Raw genomic sequence first — 24998 nt, forward strand, 5'->3', positions numbered from 1 at the left:
TTGCAGCCTCTGGGGCCTTTCAAAAAGGTGTGTCTATGTAATGACAGATCATGTGACACTTAGATTGCACACAGGTGGACATCATTTCACTAATTATGTGACTTCTGAAGGTAATTGGTGGCACCAGAGCTTTTTATGGGCTTCATTACAAAGGGGGTGAATACATACGCACATGCCAATTATCAGTTTTTTATGTCTGAAAAATAGTTTTATGTACATATTTTTCTACTTTTACTTCACCAACTTAGACTATTGTGTTCTGATCCATCACATATAATTCAGATTAAAAAAAAAAACATTGAACTAACGACTGTAATGTAACAAAACAGATTAAAAGCCAAGGGGGCGAATACTTTTGGAAGGCACTGTAATACAGAAACAATTAACCTGAGAATTATTATATAATCAGATGATGGGATAGAGGGGTGTACAGGAACCAGATGACAAAAACCGGCTGTGATCGCTTGTATTCATAAAATAATACTGGAAATAGTTTTGCCAATTAGTAAACAGGGGGATTTTTTTTCTATTACATTAAACATTTTGCAGCCCACCAGTGCCCATCAGTGCCGCCTCATCAGCGAATATCAATGAAGGAGAAAAATTACCCGTTTGCAAAATTTCATAACAAACTATGAAACATGATTTTTTTTTTTTGTTTGTTTGGCAAAAAATAAAAAACCCAAATGGTGATTAAATACCATCAAAAGAAAGCTCCATTTGTGTGAAAAAAAATGATAAAAATTTAATTTGGGTACAGTGTTGTATGACTGCGCAATTGTCATTCAAAGAGTGGCAGCGCTGAAAACTGAAAATTGGTCGGGGCAGGAAGGGGGGGTTTAGGTGCCCAGTAATCAAGTGGTTAAAAAAAAGTAGCAGAGGGTTGACAACTCTACTTGCGTCATGGTGAAAGGGGCGGAGTCACAGACTAAATAGAGCGTAGTATGTAGAGAATAGAGTTTTCTTTTGTTTATTGTCAGAAACATTCTTTCATGGTTCCTCCAGGAGAAGGTTCATTTCCCCCGAGTGCTTCGGAGAGAACAGCGACTGCTGCAGTACCAGAGATCTGTGACATCGATCGACCCGGACTCCATTACCCCCCAACATTACCATCCAGGTAAGTCTGCTGATAGGTGATTATTATATCAGAGCTGAGCTGTGTGTATAGAATTATCTGAAGACGTCTCCCACTCCAGACTATTACTTGTGGTTGTAGTAGTGATGTGTTGGTGATGTGGATCAGATAGACTTTAATCATTGACACCTTCCTATTACTCTTCTCTGTTGTGTGTGATTGTAAAATCTGCTCTGTTTGGGGTGTCTGGATTGCAATGAAGGACAATTAAATCTTACAATAAAGGTTGGAATTATTTACAAATAGAGATATACATGCAGTACATGGCAATTATAAATAGTATAGGGGGGTAATATAATAGGAGGGAGAGGGGCACATCTCTACTCTAATGCCATGTACACACGATCGGACTTCTCAGCGGACTGAACTCCGAAGGACTTTTTAATGGAGTTCCGCTGAAACGGACTTACCTACACACGATCCCACCAAAGTCCGATCGTTTCGAACGTGATAACGTACAACCGGACTAGAAAAGGAAGTTCAATAGCCAGTAGCCAATAGCTGCCCTTGAGTAGTTTTCGCTCCGTCGGACTACAGTAGCATACAGACAAACTTTTTTTTAATAGGAATCAAGTCCGTCGGAAAGACTTGAAACATGTTCTATTTCTAAGGTCCGTCAGATTTTTCAACAGAAAAGGTCCGATGAAGCCCACACACGATCGAATGTCCGACGGATTTGTTCCATCTGACCTTTTCTGCTGGAAAGTCCGGTCGTGTGTACACGGCATAACACACATGGGGGTCAATTCACTAAGCTTTACCACATGCGGGAAGATATCATGTTACTCATTTTAATAAATTATCACATGCGGTAAATAAAGTCCAATTCATTAAAAAATAAAAAATAATGATTTTGCGGTACACAAAAGAATTTAAAAAAAAATTATTAGTAAATATAGCAAAAAATGTTGCAGTATTCTGTTAAGTCCAATTCACAAATTAAACAGGAACTAAAAAAAGGCGCGATATTTAACACCACCCTTTTGGTGGCGGTAACCAGTGCAGTACCAGAAAAAGGGGCCTATTCAAACCCTCAGAGAGGGGCATTCCACCCACCGAGAGCCTAATTCCACCCACAGAGGACCCACAGGTAGGGGTACTATTCCACCCACAGAACGGGGTGCAATATTACCCTCAGAGAGGGTCCTAATTCCACCCACAGAGGACCCACAGGAAGGGGTACTATTCCACCCACAGAACGGGGTGTACAGGAACCAGGAACCACAGAACGGGGTGCAATACTACCCTCAGAGAGGGTCCTAATTCCACCCACAGAGGACCCACAGAGAGTGTCCTAATTCCACCCACAGAGGACTCACAGGAAGGGGTACTATTCCAGCCACAGAAAGGGGTGCAATACTACCCTCAGAGAGGGTCCTAATTCCACCCACAGAACACCCACAGGAAGGGGTACTATTGCAGCCGCAGAAACGGGTGCAATACTACCCTTAGAGTGAGAGGGTCCTAGCTCCACCCACAGAGGACCCACAGAAAGGGGCCTAATTCCACCCACAGAGGACCCACAGAAAGGGTCCTAATTCCACCCACAGAGAACCCACATAAAGGGGCATTCCACCCACCGAGAGCCTAAATCCACCCACAGAGGACTCACCGGAAAGGGTAATATTCCAGCTACAGAAAGGGGCGCAATACTACCCTCAGAGTGGGTCCTAATTCCACCCACAGAGGACCCAAAGAAAGGGTACTAATTTCACCCACAGAGGACCCAAAGAAAGGGTACTAATTTCACCCACAGAGGACCTACAGAAAGGGGTACTTTCCAGCCACAGAAAGGGGTGCAATACTATCCTCAAAGAGGGCCCTAATTCCATCCACAGAACACCCACAGAAAGGGTCCTAATTACACCCACAGAGGACCCACATAAAGGGGCCTAATTCCACCCACAGAGGACCCACAGAAAGGGTTCTAATTCCACCCACAGAACACCCACAGAAAGGGGTACTATTCCAGCCACAGAAAGGGGTGCAATACTATGCTCAGATAGGGTCCTAATTCTACCCACAGAGAACCCACAGAAAGGGTCCTAATTCCATCCACAGAGGACCCACATAAAGGGGTCTAATTCCACCCACAGAATACCCACAGGAAGGGGTACTATTGTAGCCACAGAAGGGGGTGCAATACTACCCTCAGAGTGAGAGGGTCCTAAATCCACCCACAAAGTATCCACAGAAAGGGGCCTAATTCCACCCACAGTGGACCCACAGAAAGGGTCTTAATTCCACCCACAGAGGACCCACAGAAAGGGGTACTATTCCAGCCACAGAAAGGGGTACAATACTACCCTCAGAGAGGGTCCTAATTCCACCCACAGAATACTCACAGGAAGAGTTACTATTCCACCCACAGAAAGGGGGGCAATACTATCCTCAGAGAGGGTCCTAATTCCACCCACAGAAAAGTTGACACTATTCCACCAGCAGTGGACATATAAAAATGTGGCATTATACATCCTGAGTACACAAATATTTTAATTTTTTTTAACTTAAATAAAAAAGGCATGACATGCAGTGCAAATTAAATGCAAACATCGCCTGTTTTTTAAAAGTAAATGTTGTTTACAAAAGAGTAACAATGGATTATGTCAACCATAAAAAAATGATAGCGTCTACAAAATAGGGAATAGATTTTTGGCATTTTTATTATTATTATTTTTTTACTAGTAATGGCAGTGATCAGTGATTTTTAGCTGGACTGCGACATTGCGGCGGACAGATCGGACACTTTTGACACTTTTTTGGGACCAGCGACATTTATACGGAGATCAGAGCTAAAAATAGCTACTGATTACTGTATAAATGTCACTGGCAGGGAAGAGGTTAACACTAGGAGGCGATCAAGGGGTTAACTGTGTTCTCTATGAGTGTTTCCAACTGGGGGGGGGTGGGCTTACTGGGACATGACAGAGATCACTGTTCATGTCACCTGTCAGAACGAGGAAATGGCTTGTTTGCATATGCATCTGCCCCTTCTGCCTGTGTACAAGGCAATCGTGGGCCGCCGGAGGACATTGAGCCCTCCTGACCTACGGGCACGGTCTTACAGCGTGCAGTGGCAGCGAGCGTGCGCGGCCCACGGCAGCTCTGCAGGTCAGGAAAGGGGGAGGGGCAAGCAAGCGCCCCAACCTCCTGAACCGCAAGGCTACTTTCACAGTGGGCGTTAGCGGTAAAACACCGCTAGTTTTTTATGCTTTGTAGATGGACAGGGAGGAGGGGGAGAGAGTGGCTGAGAAGGAAGAAACTAAAACAATGTACACTTGGTGGAGAGATTGCACTAGTCCTCTCCCCCCAGCACATATCCAAAGCCCCTTCCAGTACTAGTCCTCTCCCCCCAGCACATATCCAACCCCCCGTCCAGTACTAGTCCTCTCCCCCCAGCACATATCCAACCCCCCCTTCCAGTACTAGTCCTCTCCTCCCAGCACATATCCAACCCTCCCCCTTCCAGCACTAGCCCTCTCCCCCAACACATATCCAACCCCCCTTCCAGCACTAGCCCTCTCCCCCTAGCACATATCCAACCCTCCCCCTTCCAGCACTAGCCCTCTCCCCCAACACATATCCAACCCCCCTTCCAGCACTAGCCCTCTCCCCCTCGCACATATTCAACCCTCCCCCTTCCAGCACTAGCCCTCTCCCCCAACACATATCCAACCCCCCTTCCAGCACTAGCCCTCTCCCCCTAGCACATATCCAACCCTCCCCCTTCCAGCACTAGCCCTCTCCCCCAACACATATCCAACCCCCCTTCCAGCACTAGCCCTCTCCCCCTCGCACATATTCAACCCTCCCGCTTCCAGCACTAGCCCTCTCCCCCAAGCACATATCCAACCCCCTTTCCAGTACTAGTCCTCTTCCCCCAGCACATATACAACCCCCCTTCCAGTACTAGTCCTCTCCCCCCAGCACATATCCAACCCTCCCCTTTCCAGCACTAGCCTTCTCCCCCCAGCACATATCCAACCCCCCTTCCAGTACTAGTTCTCTCCCCCCAGCACATATCCAACCCTCCCCCTTCCAGCACTAGCCCTCTCACCCCCCAGCACATATCCAACCCCCCTTCCAGTACTAGTCCTCTCCCCCCAGGACATATCCAACCCTCCCCCTTCCAGCACTAGCCCTCTCCCCCCAGCACATATCCAACCCCCCTTCCAGTACTAGTCCTCTCCTCCAGCACATATCCAACCCTCCCCCTTCCAGCACTAGTCCTCTCCCCCCAGCACATATCCAACCCCCCTTCCAGCACTAGCCCTCTCCCCCCAGCACACATCCAACCCCCCCTTCCAGCACTAGTCCTCTCCCCCAGCACATATCCAACCCCCCTTCCAGCACTAGCCCTCTCCCCCCAGCACATATCCAACCTCCCTTCCAGTACTAGTACTCTCCCCCAGCACACATCCAACCCCCCCTTCCAGCACTAGCCCTCTCCCTCAGCACATATCCAACCCCCCTTCCAGTACTAGTCCTCTCCCCCAGCACACATCCAACCCCCCCTTCCACTACTAGCCCTCTCCCCCAGCACATATCCAACCCCTCTTCCAGTACTAGTCCTCTCCCCCAGCACACATCCAACCCCCCCTTCCAGCACTAGCCCTCTCCCCCCAGCACATATCCAACCCCCCTTCAAGTACTAGTCCTCTCCCCCAGCACACATCCAACCCCCCCTTCCAGCACTAGCCCTCTCCCCCAGCAGATATCCTAACCCCCCTTCCAGCACTAGCCTTCTCCCCCAGCACACATCCACCCCCCCTTTCAGCACTAGCCCTCTCCCCTCAGCACATATCCAAACCCCCCTTGCAGCTCTACTCCTCTCCCCCCAGAACACATCCACCCCCCCTTCCAGCTCTACCCCTCTCCCCCAGAACACATCCACCCCCCTTCCAGCACTACCCCTCTCCCCCCAGCACACATCCAGCCTCCCCTCCAGCACTAGCCCTCTCCCCCCAGAACACATCCACCCTCCTTACAGCACTATCCCTCTCCCCCCAGCACATATCCTAACCCCCCTTCCAGCACTAGCCCTCTCCCCAGCACACATCCAAACCCCCTCCAGCACTAGCCATCTCCCCTCAGCACATATCCAAACCCCCCTTCCAGCACTAGCCCTCTCCCCCCAGCACACATCCATCCCCCCTCCAGCACTAGCCCTCTCCCCCCAGCATATATCCAACCCCCCCTTCCAGCACTAGCCCTCTCCTCCCAGCACATATTCACCCCCCCCTTCCAGCACTAGCCCTCTCCCCCCCAGCACAGCCCCCTTATATCAGAGTCCGCACAGGCACCCCCTTACATCAGATTCCACACAGGCCCTCCCTTACATCAGAGTCCGCACAGCCCCTTTACATCAGATTCCGCACAAACCCTCCTTACATCAGAGTCCACACAGACCCCCCTTACATCGTAGTCAGCACATGCCCCCCTTACATCAGAGTTTGCACAGCCCCCTTACATCAGAGTCCGCACAGCCCCTTTACATCAGAGTCCGCACAGACCCCCCTTATATCATAGTCGGCACAGGCCCCCCTTTATATCAGAGTCTGCAAAGTCCTCCTTACATCAGAGTCCACACAGACCCCCCTTACATCAGAGTCCACACTGACCCCCCTTAAATCAGAGTCCGCACAGGCCCCCCCTTACATCAGAGTCTGCACAGGCCCCCCTTACATCAGAGTCCACACAGACCCCCCTTACATCAGATCCATACTGACCCCCCTTAAATCAGAGTCTGCACAGGCCCCCCTTAAATCAGAGTCCGCACAGGCCCCCCCTTACATCAGAGTATGGTTGCCACCTGTACAGGTTTCTCCCGGACAGTCCGTTTTTGAATGATGTGTTCGGGTTTTCATCTGCTTCAGACCCGGACACATCATTCAGACTGGACTGCACCGAGAATGACACGTCTGCGCGATCATCTGTTGCATGTCCCCCCTCCCCGCTGTCCCTGCAGTCTCACACACACACACAGCAGAACAAAGCTGCCTCCTCCACCTCCTCCTTCAGCTCTGTATATACACACAGAAGAGGCGGGGGAGCAGAAACAGGCGCTGATGTCAGGTCTGTAAGTTTTCTATTCTTTGTAGATGGACAGGGAGGAGGGGGAGAGAGTGGCTGGGAAGGAGGAAACTAAAACAATGTACACTTGGTGAAGAGATTGCACTAGTCCTCTTCCTCCAGCACACATCCAACCTCCCCTTTCAGCACTAGTCCTCTCCCCCCCAGCACATATTAACCCCCCTTCCAGCACTAGCCCCCCCCAGCACATATCCAACCCCCCTTCCAGCACTAGCCCTCTCCCCCCAGTACAAATACACCCCCCCTTCTGGCACTAGCCCTCTCCCCCAGTACACATCCAACCCCCCCGATCCAGCACTATCCCTCTCCCCCCCAGCACATATCCACCCCCCCTTCTGGCACTAATACTCTCCCCCCAGCACACATCCAACCCCCCCTTCCAGCATTAGTCTCTCCCCCAGCACATATTCACCCCCCTTCCAGCACTAGCCCTCTCCCCTAGGGTTGCCACCCGTACGGGTACTACATACCCCCCACACTACACCAGGAGACCTCCCCTCACCCCCCCCAAAATTACACTGGGAGGCTCCCCACCAAACACTACACACTACATATACACTATATTGTACATTACACACGCCTGCACTATATAGACTATATTATACATTACACACTACATATACACTATATTGTACATTACACACCCCTGCACTATATACACTATATTGTACATTACACACGCCTGCGCTATATACACTATATTGTACATTACACACTCCTACGCTATATATACTATATTGTGCATTACACATCCCTGCACTATATACACTATATTGTACATTACACACCCTTGCGCTATATACACTATATTGTACATTACACACCCTTGCACAATATACACTATATTGTACATTACACACTCCTGCATTATATACACTGTATTGTACATTACACACTCCTGCGCTATATACACTATATTGTGCATTGCACACCCCTGCCCTATATACACTATATTGTACATTACACACCCCTGCTGCATATACACTATATTGTACATTACACACGCTTGCACTATATACACTATATTGTACATTACACACGCTTGCACTATATACACTATATTGTACATTACACACTCCTGCGCTATATACACTATATTGTACATTACACACCCCTGCGCTATATACACTATATTGTACATTACACACCCCTGCTGCATATACACTATATTGTACATTACACACGCTTGCACTATATACACTATATTGTACATTACACACGCTTGCACTATATACACTATATTGTACATTACACACTCCTGCGCTATATACACTATATTGTACATTACACACCCCTGCGCTATATACACTATATTGTACATTACACACCCCTGCGCTATATACACTATATTGTACATTACACACCCCTGTTGTATATACACTATATTGTACATTACACACGCCTGCGCTATATACACTATATTGTACATTACACATGCCTGCGCTATATACAGTATATTGTACATTACACACCCCTGCACTATATACACTATATTGTACATTACACACACCTGCGCTATATACACTATATTGTACATTACACACACCTGCGCTATATACACTATATTGTACATTACACACGCCTGCACTATATACACTACATTGTACTCTACACACGCCTGCACTATATACACTATATTGTACATTACACACCCCTGCACTATATACACTATATTGTACATTACACACTCCTGCACTATATACGCTATATTGTACATTACACATGCCTGCACTATATACACTATATTATACATTACACACGCCTGCACTATATACACTATATTGTACATTACACACCCCTGCCCTATATACACTATATTGTACATTACACACACCTGCAGTATATACACTATATTGTACATTACACACACCTGCACTATATACACTATATTGTACATTACACACGCCTGCAGTATATACACTATATTGTACATTACACACGCCTGCACTATATACACTATATTGTACATTACACACACCTGCAGTATATACACTATATTGTACATTACACACGCCTGCACTATATACACTATATTGTACATTACACACACCTGCACTATATACACTATATTGTACATTACACACACCTGCACTATATACACTATATTGTACATTACACACTCCTGCACTATATACACTATATTGTACATTACACACTCCTGCACTATATACACTATATTGTACATTACACACACCTGCACTATATACACTATATTGTACATTACACACTCCTGCACTATATGCATTTGGCTATACCCACTGTTCATGCGCCGCATTACTACTCCCTTAGGGCACACTGAGATGTCCCAGGTATTTTACAATCTCATAGTGTATGCTACAAAAAAAATGCCAAGCCCCGCGGAAGTGTTCGGGCTTGGCTCGAAGAAAAGGTGGCAACCCTACATCAGAGTCCGCACAGGCCCCCCCCTTACATCAGAGTCTGCACAGGCCCCCCTTACATCAGAGTCCGCACAGACCCTCCTTACATCAGAGTCCACACAGGCCCCCCTTACATCAGAGTCCGCACAGGCCCCCCTTACATCAGAGTCCACACAGGCCTCCCTTACATCACAGTCTGCACAGGCCCCCCTTACATCAGAGTACACACAGGCCTCCCTTACATCAGAGTCTGCACAGACCCTCCTTACATCAGAGTCCACACAGGCCCCCCTTACATCAGAGTCCGCACAGGCCCCCCTTACATCAGAGTCCACACAGGCCTCCCTTACATCAGAGTCTGCACAGGCCCCCCTTACATCAGAGTCCACACAGGCCTCCCTTACATCAGAGTCTGCACAGGCCCCCTTACATCAGAGTCCGCACAGACCCTCCTTACATCAAAGTCTGCACAGCTCCCTTACATCAGATTACGCACAGCCCCCTTACATCAAAGTCCGCACAGCCACCTTACATCAGAGTCCGCACAGACCCTTCTTACATCAGAGTCCACACAGGCCCCCCTTACATCAAAGTCTGCACAGCTCCTTTACATCAGATTACGCAAAGTCCATCTTATATCAGAGTCCGCAAAGTCCTCCTTACATCAGAGTCCGCACAGCCCCCTTACATCAGAGTCCGCACAGCCCCCTTACATCAGAGTCCGCACAGGCCCCTTACACCAGAGTCCTCAAAAAGTCCTCCTTACATCAGAGTCTGCACAGAACCCCTTACATCAGAGTCCACATAGGCCCCCTTACATCAGAGTCCGCATAGACCCCCCTTACATCAGAGTCCGCACAGACCCCCCTTATATCAGAGTCCGCACAGACCCCCTTACATCAGAGTCTGCACAGACCCCCCTTATATCAGAGTCCACACAGACCCCCCTTATATCAGAGTCCTCACAGACCCCCCTTATATCAGAGTCCTCGCAGACCCCCCTTATATCAGAGTCCTCACAGACCCCCCTTATATCAGAGTCCACACAGACTAATTTTCTATATACACTGGGAGGCAGGAGAGAGGGCGAGCTTACTCACCCCAGGATGGAGGCACAGGCTGTCTGCAGCTTTTATCTTCTGTGTTCAATGTTCCTTCACATCTCCCCTGGGATGTGTGGGTGGGTTAGACACAGGAGTAGAGGAGCGGGAGGAGGAGGAGAAGCAGTCTCTCCGAGCGGAGAGCGGAACTGTCAGCGTCGGCTCTGAGGCTGAGTCTTGTGTGTGAGAGAGACACCCAGCTCAGCCCATGCAGCCGCTAACCTCAGTCGTAGTTCCACCGGAGATGACACAGGCATGGCGGTAGGCAAGCGGTGGCCGCAGCCTGTGGTGTCCCTGTCCAGGCCATGGTCGCCGCTTACCTCCCGCTGTGCAGCCTGATCATCAACAGGCCACAGAGTGGGTGGCCCTGGCCCACCGGGCAAGTGCCCGGTCTGCCCTATGGCCAGTCCGAACCTGCTTATCACTATCATGTGATGTGGAGACAGAGACCTCAGCCCTATGTGTTTCCTTTCTTTGTTCCTGAAGACCACACCGAATGACAGAGGAGCAAAAGTAAAGTACATGTGTAATAATAGGGAGAGCAAAAGTTAGGTTTATCTGTTAATTTGCCCTAAATGACCCATGACAGGTTTACTTTAAATTGATTAAGCAGCTGCATAGTACAGTGATGAGCAACATGGGGCTCTGAAAATGTCATCAGCCTTACTGTAGAAGAATGTTATGTTTATCTTATTTATGTCCTGTAAGAACAATCAAACATGAATAATACTTTTTGTAATTTACAGCAATAGCCAAAGGTCCATGAAACAATTCAAGAGATAAGCTCAGAGAATATCAAAGACTCCAACTCCACTCTTCTGCTGTCAGAGATGGCGTCTGCTGATCTGAGAGCTGAGCTGAAATGTTCCGTCTGTCTGAACATTTATACCGACCCTGTTATGCTGCCATGTGGACACAACTTCTGCCGGGTCTGTATTGATTGTGTGCTGGGTACACAGGAGGGGTCTGGAGGTTTCTTCTGTCCTGTATGCAGAAAAAGGTTCAGGAGTCGTCCTGCACTGCAGAGGAACATAACACTACATAACATAGTGGAAAAAGTTGTGTCTGCTCAGCCAGATCAGGAGGAGTCTGGAGTCTTCTGTACTCACTGTGAGGACTCTCATTGTGTGGACTCTCCTGTACCTGCTATTAGATCCTGTCTGCTCTGTGAGGTTTCTCTGTGTGATAAACACCTGAGAGTCCACAACAAGTCCCCAGAACACATCTTATGTGACCCCACCTTGTCCATGGAGAGCAGGAAATGCTCCATCCATAAGAAGATCCTGGAGCATTACTGCACTGGGGATAAGACCTGTATCTGTGTGTATTGTGTGACTGGAGAACATAAAGGACATGAGATGGAGTCACTGGACGAGGCTTCTGAGAAGAAGAAGGAGACACTGAGGAATGTTCTGCAGAAACTTCTGACAAAGAGAGAGGGGATGGAGGAAAGAGTCCAGAGTCTGCAGGAACACAGGAGGAAAGTAGAAGAAGAAGCAGCTGGTGACACCGAGAGTCACTGTCCTGTTTAGAGATCTCAGGAGACGTCTGGAAGACCTGGAGAAGAGAGTCCCGAGGGACATCTCTGGGAGGGCAGAGCAGTTCTCCATCTTCATCCGGGATCTGGAAATAAAGAAGGAGGAGCTGTCCAGGAAGTTGCGTCACATTGAGGAGCTGTGTAACATGACGGATCCACTGACTGTCTTACAGGAATCAGACACAGGTCACTTGTGTGATACGGAGGATGGAGATAATGAGGACAGAGAGAGACATGAGGAACTCCTCCATGATGGAGGGGGTCTGGATGTGGCGGGGGTCTTACACACAGGTTTATCTGATATAATAACAGAGGTAAATGTATACTTCTATATACAGGGAGCTGCAGACATATTACTGGATGTGAACACAGCTAATAATTATCTACAGATATCAGATGACAGGAAAACTGCTTCCTGGACAGATATAGAGGAGAATCGCCCAGAAACACCAGAGAGATTTCAGGATTATTCTCCTCAGGTGTTGAGCAGTCAGAGTTTCTCCTCAGGGAGACATTACTGGGAAGTGGATGTCGGGGGGTCAGTGAGCTGGATAGTGGGGATGTGTTACCCCAGTATAGAGAGGAGAGGGGAGAAGACAGGGATTGGAGAAAATAAGAAGTCCTGGGGATTGGCCAGGGGATATCATCACTATTGGGTGATGCATGACAATAATAAGATCATCTTACCCACCAAGCTCTCCAGTAACAGAGTCAGGATATATCTGGATTATGAGGCCGGGCGGATCTTCTTTTATGATCTGTGTGACCCAATCTGACATCTCCACACCTTCACCACCACCTTCACTGAGCCCCTCCATGCTGGGTTATGTGTATGGAGAGGTTGTATAGAGATAAGTGGGAGGAGGCGGGAGATGTGAGAACTCCGCCCCCAGTCTGGTGATGTCAGACGAAGGAGGGGAATTCACTTAATATTCATCCAATAGTATATAGCAGTGGGCGGGGCTTCCTGCAAGTTTTTCTACTATAAATAAATGTGAGATTTCCTACTGATCGTTGTGATTGGGTAGAATATCTGTCCAATTATTGGAGTAACAATAACATGTTCCTATTGGTCAGTGAGAAATCTATCTATCTATCTATCTATCTATCTATCTATCTATCTATCTATCTATCTATCTATCTATCTATCTATCTATCTATCTATCTATCTATCTATCTATCTATCTATCTTAATACTTTCTGTGTTTTGTCACAGTATTTGACATCAGCCATCTCCTCCCCCTCCCCTCTCTGCCCCTCCCCCTCCTCCTCCTGCCCCTCCCCCACACGTGGTCCCTCTGTGTGTGGGGGGGCAGCCATGATCAGACATAGAGGGGGGGTTCGGTCACTGTGATGGGATAGGATGGGGTCACCTCTCCTCTCTGCCCCTCCCCCTCCATAAAATCTATACTACAAAGAGATGGAAATAAATGGAACAATCTGAGAGGAAATCTATGAAGATGTCATCTAGAGATTTATTACTGAAAGAAAAAAATGTGATCAGAAAGCTGACTGTTTTTAGGCAGAGTGGGTCAGGATTAGATCCCCTGTCAGGTTTTTTTCTTCTATCCGGAGCTCCATTACAGAGATTTCCCCTCACTTCCTGTCCCGGTGACAACATTTATCTAGACAGGAAATGAGGGAACTCTCCAACATGAACACAGACTGAAATAAGAATGATATGTTTAGTATAATAAGGAAGGGGAAGGTTTAGAGCCCCTGTCAGATGTTTATATGTCTGTGTCCCTGTACAGATTTCTCTCACTCCTTGTATTGTTGTCACCAGGACAGGAAGTGAGAGGAAATCTCTCTAAGGCTGGGATCACATTGCTGTGCAGATCACATGTCATGTCTGTGTAATGTGAATTCAGCCGTACAAACTGTGTGACTGAAATCACATTCACACCAAAATGGTGCCGGACCCTTTTTTTGGTCCTCACTGGAATCGGATCACATTGGGTGTCACATCTATACAATCCGATTCCTGCGCCATTTCAGCATTTGCACTGCGATCTGCGAAGCGATCTGGGGGTGTCATTAACTTTCCATTGACCCCCCGCAGCGGTTCTCAGATGTCAGTGTGAACGTCCGGTGATTGAGGTGTGATGAGGGAACCCGCACAGGAATCGCACTGGTTCCCACATCCCACAAGTCTCATCCCAGACTAAGGCTTCATTCACACCTTTGCAGGTTGCTTATCAGCCGTTCTGCTGTGCTTTCCGCGGGTTTTTTTACCTTGTTTTGCATTTTGTTTTTTTTATGCATTTTTTAGGGAGGGGGGGATTTGTAGCTGGGCAGATTTAACCACTTGGTGCCCACACTATAGCCGAAAGGCGGCTACAGTGCTGTCTTAAAATGCCAGGAGGGCGTCCATGTAAATCCTCCCGTTCTCACACTGCCCGCCCCCTTGGGATTCCGCTGATCACAGATCAGGTAAAGAGCCAATCACAGAGAGCCCTTTACCATGTGATCAGATGTCAGCCAATGACAGCTGATCTATGGGATGACTTTTATAATGGATCCTAATATAATGTATCATTGTGATGTTGTATCTTATAATCACTAGATGTGTCCTGGTGATGGGAGAGGAATTAGGAAAGGAAATTTAATGTGAAATAAAGATTCTTCTCTATGAATTTTTTATTATTATTATTATACAGGGTTTATACAGAGCCGACAGTTTACGCAGCACTTTACAACAAAGGGGCAGACATTACAATTAGAGTGTAATACAGGAGGAATCAGAGGGTCCTGATCATTAGAGCTTACAATCTAAGAGGGAGGGTCAAGAGATACAAAAGTATTATAACTGTGGGGGATGGGCTGATGGAGAAAATAAATGTCCAGTTGTTGGGTGGGGGCAGGATAGGCCTCTCTGAAGAGATGAGTCTTCAGGGATTGTCTGAAAGTTAACAGAGTAGGAGATAGTCAGACAGATTGGGGTACTGAGTTCCAGAGGTTGGGAGAGGCTCTGGAGAAGTCATGGAGGAAAGCATAGGAGGAGGTGATAAGGGAACTAGAGAGCAGGAGGTCTTGGGAGGAACAAAGAGGGAGGGAGGACAGAGTTCATCACATGACACATAATTCCTATACAAACATAGCATTTCAGACATCTACTAGTCTACACTAGTAAATAGCTGACGGGATATTATCTAAAAACATCATTTAAACTATTTAATGCTGATGTTCTGACTTTGTCTGAAGACATCATTTCAAAACCAGTTTTTACCAGACCTTATCTATGCTGTGGTCATCGTAAAAAACAAGACCCTAAAAATAAAAGATATTCCTCTGTCAGCTATATTAAAGTTTTAGTCATGTTAACTCTTTCTCCTCCTTCAATCCCCTCTTATATCACAAATCATGATATCACCATGTTCACTGTATGGGGTCATTTCATTGCGTTGTATAATTACAGATACATTGAATAAGCTTGAACAATATATAACAAGGAAAAAAAACAGGCACATTAAAATTAACATTCCTGCCTGTCGGAACCAAGAGAAAATGGAACCAAAAAAATCTTTCTAGTCCCTTAAATGGGTTCCATCCATCTTTGGCAATATCTCTTGCTTCAGCTTGGAAGTTTGACACCTCCTTTCAGTGTTTATCAATTATATCATAATAATACAGTATTTCAATACTGGTATTATGAATTCATGTGCAGCACTCATAGTCCTCCATTACTTCAGAGTCCAGTCTAAAGACATAATTTCAAAACCAGTTTTTACCAGACCTTATCTATCCTGTGGTCATCGTGACAAACAACACCCTAAAAATAAAAGATATTCCTCTGTCAGCTATATTAAAGTTTTAGTCATGTTAACTCTTTCTCCTCCTTCAATCCCCTCTTATATCACAAACCGTGATATCACCATGTTCACTGTATGGGGTCATTTTGTTGCGTTGTATAATTACAGATGCATTGAATAAGCTTGAACAATATATAACAAGGAGAAACAACAGGCACATTAAAATTAACATTCCTGCCTGTCGGAACCAAGAGAAAATGGAACCAAAAAAATCTTCCTAGTTCCACCCATCTTTGGCAATATCTCTCGCTTCAGCTTGGAGGTTTGACACCTCATTTCAGTGTTTATCAATTATATCATAATAATCTGGTATTTCAATACCGGTATTATGAATCCATGTGCAGCACTCATAGTCCTCCGTTACTTCAGAGTGCAGTCAGAGCAGCACTGGATTCGATAGCTACTTCGTGCATGTCTAGTTGTTTATGAATAGGCCTTTGTTCAATACTTAACAGTTTGCTGTCTACAGAATTCTTTTCCATAATTCCATCCATATTTTTGGAGTAGTTATTCAATCTTTTCATTATTTCTATTCCTCATCCTGTCCATGAGGGAAACCATGCTGACATGGACATTCACTGTAGTTTCATTGAAGCACAAGAGACTCCATTTTGTTCTCACTGTTGAAATGTGTTCTGTAACCTTCACCTAACACACAGACACATCTTCTACTAGAAGCTCTCTACTCCCCCCTTCCCTCTCAAGGTTTTACTTTTGCAATTGTTCTATTCGCTAGCTTTTAATAATATATTTCTATTTGTTAGCTTTTAATAACATATTTCTGATTGTTAGTTTTTAATAACATCTCACAACACCCCTTTCTTATCTATGTATAAAATAACATGTAATAATAAATTTTGACACTGAACGGACATTTTTAACACAGTGATTGAGTCCTGTGAATCTGTTCCTGGAGCTGCAGTATTAACTTTGTTTTAGAGCCCCAATCAGAAATAATTCCATAACAGTTTTTGGCGAGTCAGATATCAGGAGTTTGGCAGAGTCTCCAGAAGGAACCATGTTTTGATCAGGATCATCGGGATCAGACCTCTAAATGCCGTCTAGGTAAGCTGTCCTTAAGCTTGCTATATTTCTGCCTTTCCTATATATCCTATCTGTTGGTTCTCAAGAAAACCAGACCACTCTCAGACCTTTCTGGTTGGGTAACGTGTGTGTGTGAATGTGTTTGTGTCCCCCTTCACGGGTTGGACTGTGTGTGAATAGGGATAATCCTCTGCAGTTCCCTGCATTGACTCCTTGTGGGCGACCTGGGTCAGAGGCGCATGGTAGGGTCAGATAAAACTCACCGAGAAGAGAAGAGACAAGGAGGGTCTCTTAATGAGTGTTTTGTCTATTGTCATAAACCCCTTCTATCCACGTAGATAAGTGGAGACTATTCTTGTAAATATTTAGATTTGCTGTACTATTTGTTTTAGAGGCAAGAGGGTATAGGCACAAGTAGAGAAGACTGGCCAGTCATTATGGGCATTAAATTAATTAAGGGAATGAAGGGAGAGAGGCCTTCAGAAAATGTCCAGTGCAAGATGAGCGCTAGAGAATATATGAACCGAAGGTACGGTTCCACCTATACTGAGCCCCTAGATAAATGGGTAGAATGAACAAAGGGAACAGCTAAACCTTTAAAATCTGAAGGAACTTTTGATTTACAAGTATGGCAAACTTTTCTGCACGATTATGGCCCACTACTGTGCAGTGAAGGAACATGGAGAATAGCTTGCATATGGGAGACAGAAGCTAAAGTAGCAAATCAAACTGGCTTGACGGAGATGTTCAATAAAAGTACTGCCCAAATGTACTACGTTTGGCCAGAAGACTCTGTAGAGGAGGACCCCCCACCTTATGTGGCTGCCAGTTTGGCTTTAAGAAGTCCACGCACAAAAGCAAAAGAAGTAGATTACATGGAACACACAAAAGATGAGCTGAACAATATAGTAGAGAGCAGAGTTTTAACAGCCCCATATCAACCTACAAAGAGGGTTTTGGCTCGTATCCTAGAAACAGATGATTGGCATAAATCAAAAGGCACATATACAAAACTAGATCTCTCTGAACTTAAGGCTTTGGCCAGAGAAAGAGAGATAGAGTCTGAACTTCCAGAGCAAACCATCATTTCCAAATTGTGGCAGCAAGATGAAGAGAGAAGGAAGGGAGATGCCACTCCTTCTGTCCCTGGCACAGAGCAATCTGCTGCAGGTTATCCTGTCAGAACCCAATTCATTTTTGAAGGTAATGCTGTTGACAGTAAGGCTACTTTCACACTGAAGTGTTGCAGATGCTGGCGGTAAAGCGGCGCTATATGTAGCAGCGCTTTACCGTTGTTTTAGCGATGTTATTCGGCCACTAGCAGGACAGTTTTAACCCCCACTAGCGGCCGAAAAAGGGTTAAAACCGCCCGCAAAGCGCCGCTGCAGTGTCGCTTTGCAGGCGGGTTTGGAGCGCTGCCCCATTGTTCTCAATGGGAAGGGGCGCTTTAGGAGCGGTAAATACACCGCTCCTACAGCACTCCAAAGATGCATCTTGCAGGACTTTTTAGACCGCCCTGCAAGCGCACCGCTCCAGTGTGAAAGCCCTCGGGGCTTTCACATTGGAGTGCATTGAGCGGCTCTTTCAGGGTGCTTTGCAGGCGCTATTTTTAGCACTTTAGCTAAAGCTCCTCAGTGTGAAAGGGGCCTAAGTCTCAAATTAAATGGCATGTACCTTTTAGTTCCCAAGAAATGAGAGCCATATTAGAGGAATGGGGGGACTTACCTCCAGGATTATTATCTACAAATGTTATCTCTGGTGTTGGCCTAACTGGGACCTCTACTAATTTGGTTGAGTCCAAGCCACTTAAACTCAGACTAGGACAGCAAACAGAAATTGTCACTAAAGTGTTAGTTTCAGACACAGTTCCTGCCAATCTTTTGGGAGCTGATTTTTTAAACCAAATTTTAGCAAACATAGACTACACTCCTACAGGAGTCCAAGTGGTCAGCAGTCTGTCAGGAGAAGTTTTAAATTCTGCCTGTGGAGTATTTTTAATCCAAGACTCCACTCCGCCATTTCCACCAGAATTGAAAGTGATTCCCACTGAATTATGGGCCACCAGCAAATATGATGTAGGTCTGCTGGATTGCACCCCAGTCTTGATAAAAATTAAACCAGGAGCCCATCTCCCACAGATTAAACAGTACTCACTGAGTATTGCTCAGACTGAGGGGATAAAGGATCAAAACACTCAACTAAAAGCAGCACGGGTTGTTGTACCAATTAAGTCCCAAGTCAATACACCCCTGTTCCCAATTGTAACGAGACGCTCCACACTCCGCTTGAGTGCTTTCGTCATATACCACTTCCTCCCAGTCTGAATATAGATATCAGATATTCCAACCGCTCACAAGCACAAAACAAGGCGATACTTGTTTAGTTGCTGAACATGTACTCTTTATTAGAACCAGAATACAAGTCTTATATACAGTTAAAGAGGAGGAGGTCCCCCCTCCTGCTGATATTACTATTATTATATTATTATAACAATACACTTATAACAATACACTTGTAACCAGAAAGATAAATTAACATGAGCTAATTAACTAATCCCTTAAAGCAGTCGATGTGGCTCCCTAACTACACTACACATTATTATACATCTCAACACAGAACTCCTTCATACAATTGCAGGGTTAATTAGCACAAACAAGAATGGGTGAAAGACACTTAGAAGCTGTGGCAAGCCAGACTAGACTCATTTACATCATAGAAGACAACAGACAGGTGGCTGGAGTTGACATTAGCTTCTAACAGTATGTGTCCCAACAGTATGAATCAGTCATTATTTCTAATATGGCATATATGAACCGTCAGAAAAGGAGAAGCGCTACACAGCGGGAGCCTCCCTCCATGCCATCATGGATGCGGAGCGGCCCGAAAAGAAGATGAAGGGAAGAAGATGAAGAGAAGAAGATAAAGAGAGAAGCGTCACACAGCGTGAGCCTCCCTCCATGCCATCATGGATGCGGAGCGGCCTGAGGAGAAGAAGGGAAGAAGACGCCGATGCCGCGGAGGAAGATGCCGGACGAGAACACCGGAGGAAGAACCAGAAGAACCAGAAGAAGATGGAGGAAGAAACTGAAGGAAGATAGAAGAAAGAAGATAGAAGAAAGAAGAAAGAAGAAGCATTTAAATAAAGGAATTGTCAAAACTGTCTCTTGTCATTTTTAAAATTTTTGACACTTTTTTAGTGAAATGGTAGGGGTACTTTTGTACCCCCTTACCATTTCACACAGGGGGGAGGGCCGGGATCTGGGGGTCCCCGTGTTAAAGGGGGCTTCCAAATTCCAATAAGTTCCCCGCCCGCAGACCCCCACAACCAATGGCAAGGGTTGTGGGGATGAGGCCCTTGTCCCCATCAACATGGGAACAAGGTGTTTTGGGGGGCTACCCCAAAGCACCCTCCCAATGTTGAGGGCATGTGGCCTGGTACGGTTCAGGAGGGGGGGTGCTCTCTCGTCCCCCCTCTTTTCCTGCGGCCTGCCAGGTTGCGTGCTCGGATAAGGGTCTGGTATGGATTTTTGGTGGGACCCCACGTCATTTTTTTTTAAATTTTGGGGCGGGGTTCCCATTAAAATCCATACCAGACCTGAAGGATCTGGTATAGATTTTGAGGGGGACCCCACGCCATTTTTAAAAAAAAATTTGGCCGGGGTTCCCCTTAATATCCATACCAGACCTGAAGGGCCTGGTATAGAATTTAGGGGGACCCCCATTTTTTTTTTTTACATTTTGGTTCGGGGTTCCCCTGTGGGGAATTCCAATGCCGTTTTTATCAATGAACTTTTATGTGTATTGTCGGATTCATTAATAGCCGCGAGTAATTTAAATGACTTTTTTTTCCTTTGAAATGTCATTTTGCTGTCAGACTGTTGTAAACACTGGAAACATGCGCCCCTTTACAGGCATACTATAGACACATAGTTACATAGTTACATAGTAGGTGAGGTTGAAAAAAGACACACATCCATCAAGTCCAACCTATGTGTGTGATTATGTGTCAGTATTACATTACATATCCCTGTATGTTGCGGTCATTCAGGTGATTATCTAATAGTTTCTTGAAGCTATCAATGTTTCCCGCTGAGACCACCGCCTGTGAAAGGGAATTCCACATCCTTGCCGCTCTTACAGTAAAGAACCCTCTACGTAGTTTAAGGTTAAACCTCTTTTCTTCTAATTGTAATGAGTGGCCCCGAGTCTTATTAAACTCTCTTCTGTGAAAAAGTTTTATCCCTATTGTGGGGTCACCAGTACAGTATTTGTAATTCGAAATCATATCCCCTCTCAAGCGTCTCTTCTCCAGAGAGAATAAGTTCAGCGCTAGCAACCTTTCCTCATAACTAAGATCCTCCAGACCCTTTATTAGCTTTTTTGCCCTTCTTTGTACTCGCTCCATTTCCAGTACATCCTTCCTGAGGACTGGTGCCCAGAACTGGACAGCATACGCCAGGTGCGGCCGGACCAGATTCTTGTAGAGTGGGAGAATTATCGTTTTATCTCTGGAGTTGATCCCCCTTTTAATGCATGCCAATATTCTGTTTGCTTTATTAGCAGCAGCTTGGCATTGCATGCCATTGCTGAGCCTATCATCTACTAGGACCCCAAGGTCCTTTTCCATCCTAGATTCCCCCAGAGGTTCTCCCCCCAGTGTATAGAATGCATTCATATTTTTGCCAACCAAATGCATTATTTTACATTTTTCTACATTGAACCTCATTTGCCATGTAGTTGCCCACCCCATTAATTTGTTCAGGTCTTTTTGCAAGGTTTCCACATCCTGCGGAGAAGTTATTGCCCTGCTTAGCTTAGTATCGTCTGCAAATACAGAGATTGAACTGTTTATCCCATCCTCCAGATCGTTTATAAACAAATTAAATAGGATTGGTCCCAGCACAGAACCCTGGGGAACCCCACTACCCACCCCTAACCATTCTGAGTATTCCCCATTTATCACCACCCTCTGAACACGCCCTTGTAGCCAGTTTTCAATCCATGTACTCACCCTATGGTCCATGCCAACTGACCTTATTTTGTACAGTAAACGTTTATTGGGAACTGTGTCAAATGCTTTTGCAAAATCCAGATACACCACATCTACGGGCCTTCCTTTATCTAGATGGCAACTCACCTCCTCATAGAAGGTTAATAGATTGGTTTGGCAAGAACGATTCTTCATGAATCCATGCTGATTACTGCTAATGATATCGTTCTTATTACTAAAATCTTGTATATAGTCCCTTATCATCCCCTCCAAGAGTTTACATACTATTGATGTTAGGCTAACTGGTCTGTAATTCCCAGGGATGTTTTTTGGGCCCTTTTTAAATATTGGTGCCACATTGGCTTTTCTCCAATCAGCTGGTACCATTCCAGTCAATAGACTGTCTGTAAAAATTAGGAACAACGGTCTGGCAATCACCTGACTGAGTTCCCTAAGTATCCTCGGATGCAAGCCATCTGGTCCCGGTAATTTATTAATGTTAAGTCTCTCAAGTCTAATTTTAATTCCGTCCTCTGTTAACCATGGAGGTGCTTGCTGTGTTGTGTCATGAGGATAAACACTGCAGTTTTGGTTACTGAAGCCCCCAGACTTACTCGTGAAGACTGAGGAGAAGAATAAATTCAATACCTTTGCCATCTCCCCATCCTTTGTAACCAGATGCCCTTCCTCATTCTTTATGGGGCCAATATGGTCTGTCCTCCCTTTTTTACTGTTTACATACTTAAAGAATTTCTTGGGATTTTTTTTGCTCCCCTCCACTATGTGTCTTTCATGTTCTATCTTAGCCGTCCTAATTGCACCCTTACATTTCTTATTGCATTCTTTATAAAATCTGAATGCTGAGGATGATCCCTCCATTTTTTGAAGGCCTTCTCCTTTGCTTTTATATGCATTTTTACATTGGAGTTAAGCCATCCAGGATTTTTGTTTGCTCTTTTAAATTTATTACCCAATGGGATACATTGGCTAATGCCCTTATTTAATATGCTCTTAAAGCAAACTAATCTCTCCTCCGTATTCTTTGTTCCTAATATTTTATCCCAGTTTATGCCTTTTAGCAAGGTTTGTAGTTTAGGGAAGTTGGCTCTTTTGAAATTCAGTGTTTTTGTATTCCCTTTATGTTTCCTATTTGTGTGATTTATACTGAAACTAATTGACCTGTGATCACTGTTACCTAAATTGCCCCGTATTTCCACATCTGTGATCAGGTCTGTATTGTTGGTAATCAGTAGATCCAGTAATGTTTTATTTCTAGTTGGTGCGTCTACCATCTGACCCATAAAATTGTCCTGCAAGACATTAAGGAACTGGCGAGCCTTACATGAATGCGCGGTTCCCTCCGCCCAGTCTATGTCTGGATAATTAAAATCCCCCATTATGATAACACTTCCCATCCTTGCTGCTAATCCAATTTGTGATAGGAGATCCGTCTCCACTTCCTCCCTCAGGTTAGGGGGCCTATAGCATACTCCCAGTATTATTTTCCCCTTAGCTTCATCCCTTTGGAGCTCTACCCATAAGGATTCCACCTCCTCTCTAGCTCCCTCAGTGATGTCATCTCTCACATTCGCTTGTACATTATTCTTAATATATAGGCATACCCCTCCCCCTTTTTTACCCTCTCTATCCTTGCGGTATAGGGTATACCCTTGAATGTTTGCCAGCCAATCATGAGAGCTGTTGAACCAGGTCTCTGAAATTCCCACAAAATCCAAATCCTCCTTGTACAACAGTATCTCTAGTTCACCCATCTTGTCTGCCATGCTCCTGGCATTGGTGAACATGGCACATAGTTTAGACCGGTCGCATATTTTCCTCGTATTGGGTGTTTCAAAATTGCAACTAGGACTTGCTACTATACTCACCTTGTGTTTTTGTGCTTTGGTTAACCTACCACTAATGCCTCCAATACTACCCTCTCGAATATCTTCCGCGCTGGCTATCACTGTCTCTGGACCCCCCCCCCCCATCGCCTAGTTTAAAAACCCCTCTAACTTTTTGGCCATCTTCATTCACAGCACATCTGCACCCTCCTCATTTAGGTGTAGTCCGTCCCTTCTATAGTACCGGTTACTGACTGAGAAGTCGGCACAGTCCTCCAGGAACCCAAACCCCTCCTTACTACACCAGCTCTTCAGCAACTTGTTTACTTCCCTAATCTCCCTCTGCCTTTCTGGTGTGGCTCGATGTACCGGTATTATTCCTGAGAATACTACCTTGGAGGTCCTTTTCCTCAATTTAGCACCTAAGTCCCTAAAATCGTTCTTTAGGACACTCCATCTGCCTCTGACTTTTTCATTGGTGCCAACGTGCACCATGACAGCCGGGTCTTCCCCAGCCCCTCCCAGTAATCTGTCCACAAGATCCGTGATGTGCCGAACCCGAGCGCCCGGTAGACAACATACTGTTCGGCGCTTCAGGTCTTGGTTACAGATTGCCCTCTCTGTCCTTCTAAGAATTGAGTCCCCTACCACCAGAATCTGTCTTTCCTTTCCCTTTGCTTCCCCCCCACTCTAACTGGAGGAGTTCTTCCCCTGGCAGCTAGGAGAGTCCCTCATCTCCAGCAGTGCTGGTCCCTGACTGGTTTCACCAATGCCACTCAATGGAGCGTACTTATTGGGATGCTCCAGTCCTGGATCGGCCTCTCTGGCACTTCCCCCTCTACCCCTCCTGACTGTCACCCATCTACTCTTTGCTAGTGCCTGCACTTCTTTGCCTCCACCCGCCTCTGTGCTGGCCCCTGCCGGCACCTGCCGTGTACATTCCTGGCTCACCTTTAGTATGGAGGGACTTCTCAGTGCTGACAGTTGCTTCCCTAGATTCAGAACCTGGGCTTCCAGGGAAACAATGTGCTTACATTTTGCACAGCAGTATTCGCCCTCGATCGG

The 24998-nt window shown here is 45.9% G+C and overlaps 1 protein-coding gene across 2 annotated transcripts; it reads left to right on the forward strand.

Annotated features, from left to right (window-relative positions):
• The first annotated feature begins 665 nt into the window (after positions 1-665).
• Positions 666-17013, forward strand: LOC141133755 (E3 ubiquitin-protein ligase TRIM8-like). Of its 2 annotated transcripts, none has more exons than XM_073623294.1 (2): positions 666-1117; positions 11453-17013. In XM_073623294.1, the coding sequence occupies exon 2, from the start codon at positions 12390-12392 to the stop codon at positions 13017-13019; it is 630 nt and encodes a 209-aa protein (XP_073479395.1). In that variant the 5' UTR covers positions 666-1117; positions 11453-12389; the 3' UTR covers positions 13020-17013. The 2 variants fall into 2 exon arrangements, with proteins under 2 accessions (XP_073479395.1, XP_073479394.1); XM_073623293.1 differs by having other exon boundaries at positions 11453-17012.
• Positions 17014-24998: the final 7985 nt, after the last annotated feature.

Source organism: Aquarana catesbeiana, linkage group LG03 (assembly GCF_042186555.1).
Source record: "Aquarana catesbeiana isolate 2022-GZ linkage group LG03, ASM4218655v1, whole genome shotgun sequence".
In the NCBI taxonomy this organism is placed as follows: Eukaryota; Metazoa; Chordata; class Amphibia; order Anura; family Ranidae; genus Aquarana; species Aquarana catesbeiana.